We start from the raw sequence: 15,961 nt of genomic DNA, 5'->3' as shown, positions 1-15,961 counted from the left end.
GGAAAATGTTGTAGCTGCCATTACAGTTCTTGGGGACTCTGTGTTCTGTAATGCACAATGGCCGTTGACCACTGATTTTGGTCTGTGACCACAACCCTATTTTTTTGGTACTACATTGGCAGTACAGCAGTACAAGTACTAGTACTGAGGTACCTCGCTTGGGGCCAGACCCTGCACCCAACTCCACGTGTGTGCCCAACACCTCACATGTGCCCAAATTCAGACTTTGTGGCCACCCCCCCTTGCTGGCATCCAACACCCGAGGGTCCCCAACTCAATGCTTCATATTTCCTTTGCCCATGTGCCACAGAGACTTAGTTGCTGAGCAAGGCCTCTTGTCAGTTTCTGTGCCAAGCCCCGGCCTCCCAACAGCTAGTGGGGTGCCAACCCTATATTGTGCACAGCCTATAGCCATACCCTCGGGTGTACCCACTTGCCAGGTCTCAACCTTCCCTTTTACTACATGTAAGGCACCCCTAGGTTAGGCCCTAGGTAGCCCCATGGGCACGGTGCAGTGTATGTTTAAGTTAGGACATATACTAGTGTGTTTTATATGTCCTAACAGTGAAATACTGCCAAATTCGGTTTTCACTGTGCAAGGCCTATCTCTCTCATAGATTAACATGGGGGCTGCCTTTAAAAATCCTTAAAGCGCATATTCTCGTTGAGAGCAGAAAAAAATGTGGAGTTTAGGGTCTCTGAGCTCACAATTTAAAAATATATCTTTTAGTGAAGTTGGTTTTTAGATTGTTAGTTTGAAAATTCCACTTTTAGAAAGTAGGCATTTTCTTGCTTAATCCATTCTTTGACTCTGCCTGTTTGTGGATTCCCCGTCTGGGTCAGTTTGACAGTTGGGCTGTTCACACCTCTCCTCTAGACAGTGACACAAAGGGGGCTGGGGTGTAGCCTGCATATCTTGATTAGCCATCTGTGCTGGAGGGGAGGAGTGGTCACTCACACCTGAAAGGACTGTGCCTGCCCTCACACAGTGCCGTCTCCGACTCTCTGGTGACTGTCTGGGGCCTGGCCTGGACAAGGAAGGATCTTGCAAACACTTGAGACTTTACTTTGAAGTTTGCCACTGGTCACTCACCCTTGGGTCTGTACCCTCCTCAGGCTGAGCAGGAGACAGGGGTGGGCTCTCCCTCGTGCTGAGATCGAGTACCCTCCTCCTTGGAGTGGTACCCCCAGACAACTGAACCGTGAGGGTGCCTCTGGGGGACACCCCTACCAGTTCCCCTGACACCTGGGGCAACTTCCCAGAAACCACTTAAATCCTTGGTGTGTTGCTTTTTCATATGAAAGAGGTATTGTGGTTGCGAAAATGAAGAATAAAAGTAGAATCTCTAGTGCAAAATGAAATAGCCAAAAAATCAGTTGGATATTTGTTGCAAAAAGGTATTAGAATCAGTATTGTATAAGTCAGATTAAAAAAAGAAGTGATGTAGCCAGGAATGTATAGAAAAATGCAGATAGAGTATATCTTTTCTATAATTCCCTAGGGCATGCAAAAATAAAAACCTGTTGCGTTCTGCTGGTCACTGTTCATCAATAAAAAAACAAAGCAGGAGAAGAAAAAGCCACAGTTAATTTAGATTTTTTGAAAGGGCAGCTTCTATTATGTTCTGTGACCAGCCTTTTCAGTTGCTGGCTCTGACAGCAGACATTGTTATGTCACAATTCAACTTGTAAAAATTTCTTACAGTTGAGTGGCTACATAATTTCTCTCTTACAAGCGACTGGGTGTGTCCCAAGGCACCTGTAAAAACGTATTAGGGATTTTATACAGGGATTTCTGAATTCCAATTTTTTTGTATAAGGGTTAAAGTATCCCATGTTGTATATTATAGGATTATTGTAGGCCACCGAGGAGTTCTATAACCATATAGGGGAACAAGGCCTTTATAGGCCTTTATAAGGTCTTTATAGAAAGTTATAAGGTTATGGAACTTCAGGGTGACTTGCAAATATCCTTCCAGCTTTCAGTAATGACTTAGTGGGGGGTCCCCGGATTCCAATAATGATTCAGTGGGGGTCCCCGGGATCCAGTAATGATAAAGTGGGGTCCACAGAAGTCAAAAGGTTGGGAACCACTGTCATAATGCATGGTCACACCGTAACCTTAACCACTTAAAACCTTGGTGCATAGCACTTTCAGAAGAAAAATCAAACAGGTTTGCAGACATGAAGAATAAAAATAAAACCTCTAGAGCAAAATTAAACACACAAACTTTTCAATATTTGTTGCAAACAGATATTTGAAACAGTTCAATACAAGTCAGTTAAAAAAAAACCACAGCTGCAATAGCTCGAATGGCTCCGAATGAGTGGAATCATGCAGAAAGTTTCTAGCTTTCCTTTAAGGTTCCAAAAATAAACATATTCTCTCTGTTTGTCATTGTAAACTATTGAACTAGAGCAGAAGAAAGAGAAGCAACCTCACGGGTGGGTAGTTGCGCTTCATAAAAATGGATTGATTGTTTCAACCTTTGGTTTTTGTTGCTTTAAACAGCTGTTTCAGTTATGCTCTGTGACCTGCCTTTCACCTTGGCTGCTGGCGGCAGAAATTGACTGTAAACATTTATAGTAGTCGAGTTCTCACATCTTTTCATTATAATCTGTGACTGGGTGTCACTAGTCTCAGATTACAAAGAAATTAGAGACTGCGGTTTATACAGGGATTAAAGAATTATATATATATGTATGTTCGATGGCATGTGTAGCTGCAGATACACATGCTGTGCACAGTCCGCCGTCTGGTGTTGGGCTCGGAGTGTTACAAGTTGTTTTTCTTCGAAGAAGTCTTTTCGAGTCACGAGACCGAGGGACTCCTCCCCTTTCGGTTCCATTGCGCATGGGCGTCGACTCCATCTTAGATTGGTTTTTTTCCGCCATCGTGTTCGGACGTGTTCCTTTTCGCTCCGTGTTTCGGGTCAGAAAGTTAGTTAGAATCTCGGAAAAAATCGTCGTATTGTTACGTTCGGTATCGGGTTAGTTAGAACAAATCGACACCGAATCTTGAAGAGCTCCGGTGGCCCTTCGGGGTAATTTCGATCCCCCGTCGGGGCCTAGTCGGCCCGACCGCGCGCAACTTCAAGACTGATGGAACGGACCCCGTTCCGCTTCTGTCCTAAATGCCATCACAAATATCGGATCAGCATCTGGTCTGTAACTTGTGCCTGTCCCCGGAGCACAAGGAGGATACGTGAGAAGCCTGGCGAGCGTTTCGGTCGAGGAAGACGCTCAGAGACCGAAGAGCCAGAAGATTGCAAATGGCGTCCACGCCGACAGGACAACATCGGTTCGAGGACGAAGAGGAAGCATTCTCCGTCCAAGAGTCGGATTCGGGGGAATCCGACGCCGAAGACATAACAACCGTGACTAAGACGTCGAAAATTAGGACTCACGAAAGTCCACAAAAGCCCAGGGGACGCCACTGTCAACAGGCCATGGCTTAACCCAAAAACTAGGTGACCGAGCCAAGGCACCGTAAAAGGGCATGCTGGTGTCGAAGTCATCCGACTCCGGTCGTGATACCGCCACACAGCAACCTCGGAGCCGAGACACCGGCTCCGAGACAATTCGGCGCAGAGACAGCGGCACCGAAGATGTTCGGCACCGAGATACCACGCCGAAATCAAAGAAATCTTCTTCAGAGCCTAAAAAGCCTACCGAAAAGGTTTCGGTACTGAAAAAAGCCTCGGAACCGAAAATTAGTTCCTATACAGAGGAACAAGGACTAAACACCCAATTGCATAGATTTGGTGAAGAGCTTCAAACTGTAGAAACTGACTACACTCAAAGGAGGCTTCACATCCAGGAAGACACGGGGAAGATAACCACTCTTCCCCCAATCAGGATGAAAAGGAAACTTGTTTTCCAACAAGGGGACAAGCAACCACAAGCAAAGGTGGTAAAGAAAGTAACACCACCACCTTCTCCACCACAATCAACACATGCATCACCGGCGCAAACTCCACCACTAACGCACTCACCAGCTCATACCACAATGAGCCAGGATGATCCCGATGCATGGGACCTCTACGACGCCCCAGTGTCTGACAATAGTCCAGACTCATATCCAACTAAACCGTCACCACCTGAGGACAGTACATCATATGCACAGGTGGTCGCAAGGGCAGCCAAATTCCACAATGTCTCACTACATTCGGAACCTATTGAGGATGACTTTCTCTTTAACACCCTGTCCTCCACCCATAGCCAGTATCAAAGCCTTCCCATGCTCCCAGGAATGCTAAGGCACTCAAAACAAATATTTCAGGAGCCAGTTAAAGGCAGAGCCATAACTCCAAGGGTGGAGAAAAAATATAAGGCACCTCCCACAGACTCAATATTTATTACAACACAACTAACACCGGACTCAGTAGGTGTGGGGGCAGCTCGTAAAAGAGCCAACTCGCAGACATCAGGCGACGCACCACCTCCAGACAAGGAGAGCCGCAAATTTGATGCAGCGGGAAAAAGAGTTGCAGCACAAGCAGCAAATCAGTGGCGTATCGCCAACTCGCAAGCACTCTTGGCAAGATATGACAGGGCTCATTGGGATGAAATGCAACATCTCATCGAACACCTTCCCAAGGAGTTCCAAAAAAGAGCACAACAAGTGGTGGAAGAGGGACAAAGTATCTCGAACAATCAGATACGGTCTTCCATGGATGCAGCTGATACAGCTGCAAGGACAATAAACACTGCAGTTACAATACGGAGGCACGCTTGGCTGCGCACTTCTGGGTTCAAACCCGAAATCCAACAGGCTGTGCTCAATATGTCGTTTAATGAACAGCAATTGTTTGGGCCGGAGGTAGACACTGCCATTGAAAAACTAAAAAAGGACACCGATACAGCCAAAGCCATGGGCGCACTCTACTCCCCGCAGAGCAGAGGCACATTTCGGAAGACACCTTTTAGGGGAGGGTTTCGGGGTCAACCCACAGAAACCAACACTTCACAGACAAGACCACCTACCTACCAGGGTCAATATCAAAGGGGAGGTTTTCGGGGACAATATAGAGGAGGCCAATTCCCAAGAAGTCGGGGGAAAATTTCAGGGTCCCAAAACCCCTCAAAATAAACAGTGACTCACAAGTCACACAACCCCACCTTACAACACCAGTGGGGGGGAGACTAAGCCAATTCTACGAATCTTGGGAAGAAATAACAACAGACACTTGGGTCTTAGCAATTATCCAACATGGCTATTGCATAGAATTTCACAAATTCCCTCCAAACGTCCCACTGAAAACACACAATATGTCAAAACAGCATATAGATCTTCTAGGACTAGAAGTTCAAGCATTACTACAAAAGGATGCAATAGAATTAGTACCAAGCCTACAGAAAAACACAGGAGTTTACTCACTGTATTTTCTAATACCAAAGAAGGACAAAACTCTGAGACCAATACTAGATCTCAGAACACTAAATACCTACATCAAATCAGACCACTTTCACATGGTCACATTACAAGACGTTATCCCACTGCTCAAACAGCAAGACTACATGACAACATTAGACCTAAAGGATGCGTATTTCCACATACCGATACATCCTTCCCACAGGAAATACCTAAGGTTCGTATTCAAAGGAATACATTACCAATTCAAAGTGTTGCCATTCGGAATAACAACTGCACCAAGAGTCTTTACAAAATGCCTGGCAGTAGTAGCTGCACATATCAGAAGGCAGCAAATACACGTGTTCCCTTACTTAGACGACTGGTTAATCAAAACCAACACGCTAACAAGGTGTTCACGGCACACAAAGTATGTCATACAGACCCTTCACAAGCTGGGTTTCTCCATCAACTATGCAAAGTCACACCTTTTGCCGTGTCAAACACAGCAATACTTAGGAGCGACAATCAACACAACAGAAGGGATAGCCACTCCAAGTCCACAAAGGGTTCAAACATTTCGCAAGGTGATACAGGCCATGTATCCAACACAAAAGATACAAGCAAAAATGGTATTGAAACGCCTAGGCATGATGTCTTCATGCATAGCCATTGTCCCAAACGCAAGATTGCACATGCGGCCCTTACAACAATGCCTAGCATCACAATGGTCACATGCACAGGGTCAACTTCTAGATCTGGTGTTGATAGACCGCCAAACATACATCTTGCTTCTATGGTGGAACAGTACAAATTTAAACAAAGGGCGGCCTTTCCAAGACCCAGTGCCACAATACGTCATAACAACGGATGCTTCCATGACAGGGTGGGGAGCACACCTCAATCAACACAGCATCCAAGGACAATGGGACATGCATCAAAAGAAGTTTCACATAAATCACTTAGAACTGTTAGCAGTATTTCTAGCGTTGAAAGCATTTCAACCCATGATAACCCACAAATACATTCTTGTCAAAACAGACAACATGACAACAATGTATTATTTAAACAAACAGGGGGGGACACACTCGACACAGTTGTGTCTCCTAACACAAAAAATATGGCATTGGGCAATTCACAACCACATTCGCCTAATAGCACAATTTATTCCAGGGATCCAGAACCAGCTAGCAGACAATCTCTCTCGGGATCACCAACAAGTCCACGAATGGGAAATTCACCCCCAAATACTGAACACTTACTTTCAAATTTGGGGAACACCTCAAATAGATCTATTTGCAACAAAAGAAAACGCAAAATGCCAAAACTTCGCATCCAGGTTCCCACACCATCAATCCCAAGGCAATGCTCTATGGATGAATTGGTCAGGGATATTTGCGTACGCTTTTCCCCCTCTCCCTCTCCTTCCATATCTAGTAAACAGATTGAGTCAAAACAAACTCAAACTCATACTAATAGCACCAACATGGGCAAGACAACCTTGGTATACAACACTACTAGACCTGTCAGTAGTACCTCATGTCAAGCTACCCAACAGACCAGATCTGTTAACACAACACAAACAACAGATCAGGCATCCAAACCCAGCATCGCTGAATCTAGCAATTTGGCTCCTGAAATCCTAGAATTTGGACACTTAGACCTCACACAAGAGTGTATGGAGGTCATAAAACAAGCTAGAAAACCTTCCACTAGACACTGCTATGCAAATAAATGGAAAAGATTTGTTTGTTACTGCCATAATAATCAAATCCAACCATTGCACGCATCTCCAAAAGATGTAGTAGGATATTTACTACATTTGCAAAAATCAAATCTAGCTTTCTCTTCCATAAAGATACATCTCACCGCAATATCTGCTTACCTGCAGATTACTCATTCCACTTCCCTATTTAGAATACCTGTCATTAAAGCGTTTATGGAAGGCCTAAAGAGAATTATACCACCAAGGACACCACCTGTTCCTTCATGGAACCTCAACATTGTCTTAACAAGGCTCATGGGTCCACCTTTCGAACCCATGCATTCTTGTGAAATGCAATACTTAACGTGGAAAGTTGCATTTCTCATTGCCATCACATCTCTAAGAAGAGTGAGTGAGATTCAGGCATTTACCATACAAGAACCATTTATTCAAATACACAAGAATAAGGTAGTTCTAAGAACAAATCCAAAATTCTTACCAAAGGTTATCTCACCGTTCCACTTAAATCAAACAGTAGAATTACCAGTGTTCTTCCCACAGCCAGATTCCGTAGCTGAAAGAGCACTACATACATTAGACATCAAGAGAGCACTAATGTACTACATTGACAGAACAAAACAAATTAGGAAGACAAAACAACTATTTATTGCCTTTCAAAAACCTCATACAGGAAATCCAATTTCAAAACAAGGCATTGCCAGGTGGATAGTTAAGTGTATTCAAACCTGCTATCTTAAAGCAAAGAGAGAGCTGCCTATTACACCAAAGGCACACTCAACCAGAAAGAAAGGGGCTACCATGGCCTTTCTAGGAAATATTCCAATGAACGAAATATGTAAGGCAGCAACATGGTCTACGCCTCATACATTTACCAAGCACTACTGTGTAGATGTGTTAGCTGCACAACAAGCCACAGTAGGTCAGGCTGTACTAAGAACATTATTTCAAACTACTTCAACTCCTACAGGCTGAACCACCGCTTTTGGGGAGATAACTGCTTACTAGTCTATGCACAGCATGTGTATCTGCAGCTACACATGCCATCGAACGGAAAATGTCACTTACCCAGTGTACATCTGTTCGTGGCATTAGTCGCTGCAGATTCACATGCGCCCACCCGCCTCTCCGGGAGCCTGTAGCCGTTTAGAAGTAGATCTTAAACAATTGTACATTTGTAAATATATTACTTTAACCTTTATTATGTACATACGTATTCATTCCATTGCATGGGCACTATGACTAACATACACAACTCCTACCTCACCCTCTGCGGGGAAAACAATCTAAGATGGAGTCGACGCCCATGCGCAATGGAACCGAAAGGGGAGGAGTCCCTCGGTCTCGTGACTCGAAAAGACTTCTTCGAAGAAAAACAACTTGTAACACTCCGAGCCCAACACCAGACGGCGGACTGTGCACAGCATGTGATTCTGCAGCGACTCATGCCACGAACAGATGTACACTACTGGGTAAGTGACATTTTCCATTTTCACACACATGCATCATATTCACAGTTGCCCTTTCAAAGTCACTTGGAGAGGCACCACTGCCTGCGCCACAGGTCTTTGCAGATCCATAACTGTAGATAATTAACTTTTCTTTCTCAAATTTATTGGTTCGTTAGACACAATGATGCAAAACTGGGCAAATATGCAATGTTTAACCTATTATTTTGTTTTTCTCAGATCACGAAGAATTGCACGAATTTTCTGAGCCTAAGCCACCAATTAAATCAGAGCAGCTTCGACCTTTTTTTGAACAAAAGGTGGTATATAAAGAGAATTTCATACCCTACACAACCCGTATTTACAATTACGTTAACTCAGTCTTTGGCAACCGTCCAGAAAAATAACTGTGTGGGCATGAACTCTGACTTTGAACATTCTGCACATGGACTAATTTGCTATTACCATTGGAGTACTCAGCGGCTGAAATTTGAGCGACGAACATTTTGAAATGGGATTTGATTCAAATTTGCTTTAGAATAATCCTGAACTGCTTCGTGCTTTCTACAGTGTGCTTTTTCTAATTAAAGATGTGTTTACTGTGATCTTTGTTCTAGGAATCATAGTTTTTTTGTAAAACTTACAAAGGAACATCAAACTTTAGAGAAAAACACCTTTGAAACACATTCACTTTCCTACCGAAAGTAGTTTTAACAAAGGAGGGATCTTTGGGCGGGGGGGGCATAGAGTCACCAAATTCTAATGTAAGTGCTTGTCACCTCGATTTTTTTAGGAGCATAGTTTGCACCTCACCATGAAAAGAAATTTAGCATAATTGTACCGAAAATAAAAGCTTTTTAATCAAGCTTATGTATTTCAACAGTGATCACTGATTACGTGAGAGAGCCATCAGATGACTATTAACATTTGCCATTTTTGAAGCTTTAATTTAATTTTCTTACTAAATAAACTAACACATCATATAACTGTGACTCTCACGAAGTAAAGGATCACAATTCTTCACCAAGGTAGACTGCAAAATAGACAGAGTTCACATAAATGTAGTACAATCCTAGAATGGCAGGTGGTATGTTTAAAAAAAAAAAAAGCGTCTTATGTACAGGTTGTACTAGCATAGGTTTCAGAGTGAGCCTAAGTTCCAAGCTATTTGAGTTCTAGTAAGTTTAAAGAGTAAATAAAGAATAACAACTTCAGGTTCCTATTCCTGTTACTACCCTTTTACTGTGTGATATCCTTGGGTATTTTGATTCAGTACTGGACAAGATCATATCAAATGTACTGATCTGCAATCGGCTATTTTACATCTTGGATTTGGATCTGTTAATGCTGATCTGTGAAATAATGTCTAGTGAAAACATATAGGGGGTTATTCTAACTTTGGAGGAGGTGTTAATCCGTCCCAAAAGTGACGGAAAAGTGACGGATTTACCACCAGCCGTATTACGAGTCCATTATATCCTATGGAACTCGTAATACGACTGGTGGTATATCCGTCACTTTACCGTCACTTTTGGGACGGATTAACACTCCTCCAAAGTTAGAATAACCCCCATAATGTGTAAATCTGTAACATGCATTAACCTGCTGCCATAGTATGGTTACAAATGTCATTCAGTTAGGAGTCCATGAATTCACGGTTTGTCCACTTTAATTTAGCATTCATAGAAATGGGGAACTGTACTACAGCATTCTTGAAAACAGTGTAGATATTGTTACCCAAACACCTCCGACCCCGCTAATTGACAAAACATGAAAGAGCGGGTTGGTGGCTCTAGAGATGGAGCATTCCACAGGATTTTGTAGTAGGTATCAACAAGCCAGCAACAATTGACCTGATTGTCTTTATCTTACAATGTTAAACGTCTTCTCTAGATTTATGTACAAAGTTGACAAACATGTATTCCATGTGAAATATAGTCTGGCACCACCACAGACACGTCATCCTTTTATCACAATGATTTGCACAACCCAATACCTCAACAAGTATTGGTGCAAATCTATATGGACGCAGCCTTAACATAACACTTTTTAGTATCCTTAAAAAGCAAGGACCTGGTGACTAACCCGAATCAGGCGTTGATAAAGGAAGTACAGTCAGATGGACTACGTTGGTGTGCCATTTTCCACGAGGTAACAGGCATTCCTCATTAAGTCAGTAAACAGTGACCTGCAGCTGAGTGGCAAGGATGTATCTGTGTATAAGCTGCACATTAAACCTTTTTGCCGCTAGCTTCCCCCCTGTTCTAAGCATTTATTTTGGCTAGCATGCTTAGGCCTCCATGTCTTTTTTTTTCTTCTTTTTTTTTACCACATAAGGTATCTATGTCAAATTTGTGTCCTTTTTTTCTAACATACTTTGAATTCTAAGGGTATTCACGGTTTGTGAGTTCAAATGGAGGGGTCTGAGAAAATAGCCCAAATTAGCAAAATTTTGAGTTTTGTGGCAAAAATAAGAAAAAAGTGTTCAGGATAAGTGTTATCTTTTCATAAAAAAATCACATCAACAATCGGTTTAGTGTGCTAAAGTCACCACCTTCCCAACTTTCAGAAATATGCAGAGCTGATACAAAAAATATATATTTTTTTATTACAGTTTTGGCATTTTTCAAACTGAGCCAATTTTTGGTGCTTTCAAACTACTTCCAGTTTGTAGTACACAACAGTGTAGCACCCATGGGTGATCTAGGAAAGCTATGTATGGCAATACATTAGATAAGGTTCTGAATTGAGTAAGGGGTCATATGTGTAGATCTCTGAAGGTTTTCCCAAAGAAACTAACTGTTGAAATTAAATAAAACTAACTGTTGAAATTAAATTTAAAAAAAACTGCCATTTATGACGATGTTTTCATCTATAACTTTTTGTCACAGTGGCGGATTTACAAAAGCAGTGTTCCAATACATTTGCTAGACACTTTTGTTTGTGGAGATTTGTAGGGGATTTATAGAGTTTGTAGGTTCTCCAAGAACCTAAGGTACCCAGAGCCAACAACTGAGCTGCACTGTACAATGGTTTTTCATTGTGTAAAGACCAATTCATATGGAGAAATATGTAGAGTGAAAAATGGGTATCAAGGTAACCTACATATTTGTGAGATGAGCACAAGAAATGGAGTTTAGGAGCAGTGCTTATTGGTGCAACCCTACATTTTTTGGGGACCCTTATTAGCATATGATTTACAGCAGACTTCTCCAACGAGTAGTTCGTGAGCTACAGGTAGCTCTCCAGCTACCTGTGAGTAGTTCTTCAGTGTGAAGTCCAGTCTACTTAATTAGAAGCCTTTACTTGGTTAAATTGATATAGGTACACATTCCATACAAAAATGTGTGTATTTTCAGAGCTCATAAGCTAATATTTAGAGAAAATTGATGATTTTCGAAAAATAATTTCAGTGATAAATCATGAGGCATTGTGGAGACTTATCACTAATATTCTTACCTTTGTGCTGGGGACACTGCAGCTACACCTCCTATGTATTATGCACAGAGGCATTCCACATTGCCAGGCCCTTTTCACATTATGGATTGCAACTGTGCCTAATGAACTGAGGTGAACGCTGCTAGTAATCTTGCAAAGTCGGGCCACTAATGTAATCTTGTTGGAAGTGGTAATTACTACACTAAAAATATTAGTAGCTCATGATGATTTTCATTGAACATAAGTAGCTCTCATTATTAGATAAAAGGGTGTAGGCCCCCTGATTTAGAGGGTAATTTTCAGAATGTCTAATTTCTTACATTCTGGCTTACACTTGGAAGGCACTAATGCAGCGAAATCTAATTGGCAATAATAAATATCATACTATTCCATGCTCTCCCATATCTTCTGATTTAAAAAAAAAAAATGGTACCTCACTTGTGTAGGTAGGTCTAGAGCCCATGACAGGAAACAGCCCAAAATGCAACTTGGATACTTCTCTTTTTTCCCCTCCTAAAACTGACCTATTTTTATGTTTTTTGCAAAGTGTGTACCTGTTGATTTTGGGCCCTAGCTTAGCCGGCACATAGGGAAACCTTGCAAACCTATACTTTTTTTTTAACTAGACACCTTAGGGAATTCAGGATGGGGTGACTGGTGTTGCTATCACCAGGATGATTTATCCAGAATCCCATGCAAATCCCAAACTTTGAGTGAAAAACAACACATTTTCCTCATATTTTTGTGATGGAAAGTTCTGAATTCTGCAGGGAGCCACAAATTAACTACCACTTACCATTCCCCAACTTTTCTTGCTGAAAATGCTACCCCGCTTGTATGGCTGGGCCTAGTGCACACAACAGGCAAGCATCAAACCAAGGGCAATGGGAGCCTAGCAGTGTGACTCATTGATCCTGGTTTGATGTGAGCCTGTCAGGGGCATTAGGCCAAGTCACACAAGTGGGGTAGCATTTTTATTGGGACAATTGGGGGAACACAGGGTGGTAGGAACCCCAAAACAGGTCCCAAGAAGCCTGTTTCTGTTCCAGGGAGGACCTAACTTGGCAGTTTGGAGTGGACTGTTCCCATGAGGACCAGGGTCGAGACTGATTTGCATATGGCTGGGTCCAAACTAGGTGTGACATGGTAAGCAAAATTATAATGGATTTAACCCAGATCTGTGATTGAGGGTGAGTGTTTGACAAGTTTCATCACTCCATCCATCATCCTTTTGTGTTGCTAAAGTTTCCTTAAATCTCCATGGTGCCGCAGTGCCTTGGTGCGGCGTCAAAACTAGCAAGGGGAGCCGTGCATCAAGCACACAGTTTGGGAACCACTGCAGGGATAGCTTTAAACATCTCTGCGCTGTCACTGCCTGCCCCTGGTATACCCTGCATCGCTCTCTGGCTAACTGCAGTGTTAATGGATGACACAGAACCATAAACCACCTCTCAACTCCAGGTTATGTAACAGGTGCTCACTGTTAGCTAAACAGTTCAGAAGTGCTGCTCAAGGGAATTTCAGAAATCCCTTCATGCAATTTAACGTAGAACGTTTTCTACAGTATAATTAAAATATGCATGTCAATTCTGATATCCTAGGTAAAGAAGCAAGGAAGACAGTGTTATAAAGGCTATTAAGGTTAATAACATTGATTTTGTACACATGCTCCAAAATGTAAATGTTAACGGTAAAGAAACATGCAGTATAGTGTTATAAATGGCATTTGTCCTGCTGAGAAAATACCGCACACTCAGGCCTTTACGGAGGATGTACTGTCAAAGACAACTAATTCTGCCCCTTCAAAGGTAGAACACAAATACTTCACTCGGAATAAACGCCCCCAAGACAACCCTTTTGAAAAATGTGTGCAGTAAAGGTGCATTGTCTATACAAAGTACTTTTATTTTCTTGGGCACTTTGTTTTTCTCGTCACCAGGGCCCCGCAGGAAGGCAGTTTATCACATAGCTAACGCCTGTCTGTATGAGGACGATAATAGGATATCCTGCCTAGTGACTGCAGTAAAACATTGGCTTAATTGAAGGGGCATACTTCAATGTGATCTGTGCATGAAATACAAAGCACATTGCGCTTTATTAGCACAGATTCTTTCTTGGAAGTAAAGTAAAAGATTTGCTCTTGTCTCATAATCTGTCTCCACTTTATCTCAGTCTTACTTTCACCACTTAACTCTACTAGCAACAAAGCTTCTGCTTACTCCTAATAATATCCCTTCTTACTCTTGCTTCTATTCACTCGTGCTTTCTGTTGCTCTGCTACATACTCCTCAATTCTACTTCCTCCTCCTTACTCTTAATACTCCTACTCCTAGTGAGTCCCACCTGCAGCTGAGGTTCCTGCTCTGATCTGCATTTCAGCAAAGGGAGAGTGGGAACTGCAACTGCTGTGAGAAATGCACAGATGGGAGAAGGGTGCAGGGCTCAGGTAGCCATCTTGCTAAGAGACTTGCACTGCCTTTTTTCTCCTTAAAGGAAAACAGTGACCTGCCTGCTGCTGGAGGAATGGCAGCTTCCTCAGAGTCAGGTGCATGTCAAAGAGGATGTCATCTCCTTAGTGTCCTTGCACGGAGATAAATCGCATAGGTTGTTAACTACCATTGCATTTTAGTTATAGCTCGGCTATATGTGGCATTCGGATGCCATCTGCCACTAACTTTTCCTTTGACGGTCCTGTGAATGTAGCAGACACTGCCCTTTTCAGATTGCTAATGTTTATGCCAGAATTCCCAAGAAAAACAAAATGTTTAAATTGACTGCATATGCTCAGTGGGTGTGTCATATTTGTTGCTAAGGATTGGCAGGGATTTGCATTCTATTCAATCTGTGATTGCAGAGCATGATGCAAGCTTCTGCCCCTGAAGAAGATGGTTTCATGGCAGGAACGTGTGTGTTAAGGCTTCATGGCCTGGAGTAAAAAGTAGAGGAGGTAAAGTGAGTATTTGTGGTTGAGAAAGCAAGTGTTTGATTACAGCACCAGAGCACTCATATGCTGGGCTACATCCCCCCACCTGCCAAAGAAAGTAACATAATGGGGAGCTGTGGCCAACGGACAATAGGTCAAGGGATCCACAGGTCGAAAAAGTTTGGGAACCACTGCTGTATCCAGATGATCACCCTGTGCCAGCATCACAAAAAAACAGAAGTTTATCTTTCCTCTCCTCATCTCAAGGTTTTTTAAGTTTGATATCCTGCAAAATGTCACAGTCGTCATCTATCTGATTCAAGAACCCTACTAATATTCTCACAATCATATCTAAATTGGCTCTAAGCATTTTAAAAATCACATCCTTTAACAAAATACAAATTTCCATAAAGTACCTATTTTAGGCTTCCGCGATGGTGGAACTTTTGAGCTTTGGGGTCTCATTTAATTCAAAGTATTGGTGTATTTGGTTTGCCAGAGAGGTGCAGTATATTAAATCAGACATAAATAAGTTCTTGGACCTCCATTTTGGATACCGCATCTGAGAGCTCCAAAATAGTGTTCCTGTGACTTGGCTGTGGTTGGACAACAAATGAAGAAGCATGGCACATGCTTTAGGATGATATACATGAGTAAAATGAAAGCTAGAGCTCTTCTGGGAGAAAAACGCACCAGGTGTCATGCAATCCTAAACACATTTAAATCAATAATTGTGGTACCCCTTTATAAAAGCAATCTAAGTATTTAAGCTAATGGTTATTTGGACAATTCAGGCCAAATTGAAATACTCACTGAGTATGAATAGCTGAGGTGTCAAAGAATGTAGCAGCTTTTTGAAAAGTTGGGTAAATAAAAATTTGAACCATAGACATTACAGATTTCCAATTTACTGAATCTAGTAGTCTGTACAAATACATAGTATCCTCTGCATTTCGTATACATTCGGAAAGTACACAGGTGCAAACTCTAACAAACAGATCCTGTACCCCTTTAGGACTCATAATGCACAGAATAACAAGCAGAACCCTAGCCTGCAACGAATCATTGGTGTCAGC

General features: G+C 42.2%; 1 protein-coding gene across 1 annotated transcript in view; it reads left to right on the top strand.

Moving 5' to 3' along the window:
- Positions 1–9,390, top strand: part of SMIM26 (small integral membrane protein 26) — a 64,137-nt gene extending 54,747 nt beyond the window's left edge. Inside the window, exon 2 of the mRNA XM_069234731.1 lies at positions 8,765–9,390. Coding sequence (XP_069090832.1) covers positions 8,765–8,931 — 167 coding nt within the window. The 3' untranslated portion in view covers positions 8,932–9,390. The remainder of the gene's footprint in view (positions 1–8,764) is intronic.
- Positions 9,391–15,961: the final 6,571 nt, after the last annotated feature.

Source organism: Pleurodeles waltl, chromosome 5 (genome assembly GCF_031143425.1).
Source record: "Pleurodeles waltl isolate 20211129_DDA chromosome 5, aPleWal1.hap1.20221129, whole genome shotgun sequence".
NCBI lineage: Eukaryota > Metazoa > Chordata > Amphibia > Caudata > Salamandridae > Pleurodeles > Pleurodeles waltl.
The sequence above is the reverse complement of the archived record's forward strand: the minus strand, read 5'-3'. Positions and strand labels throughout refer to the sequence as shown.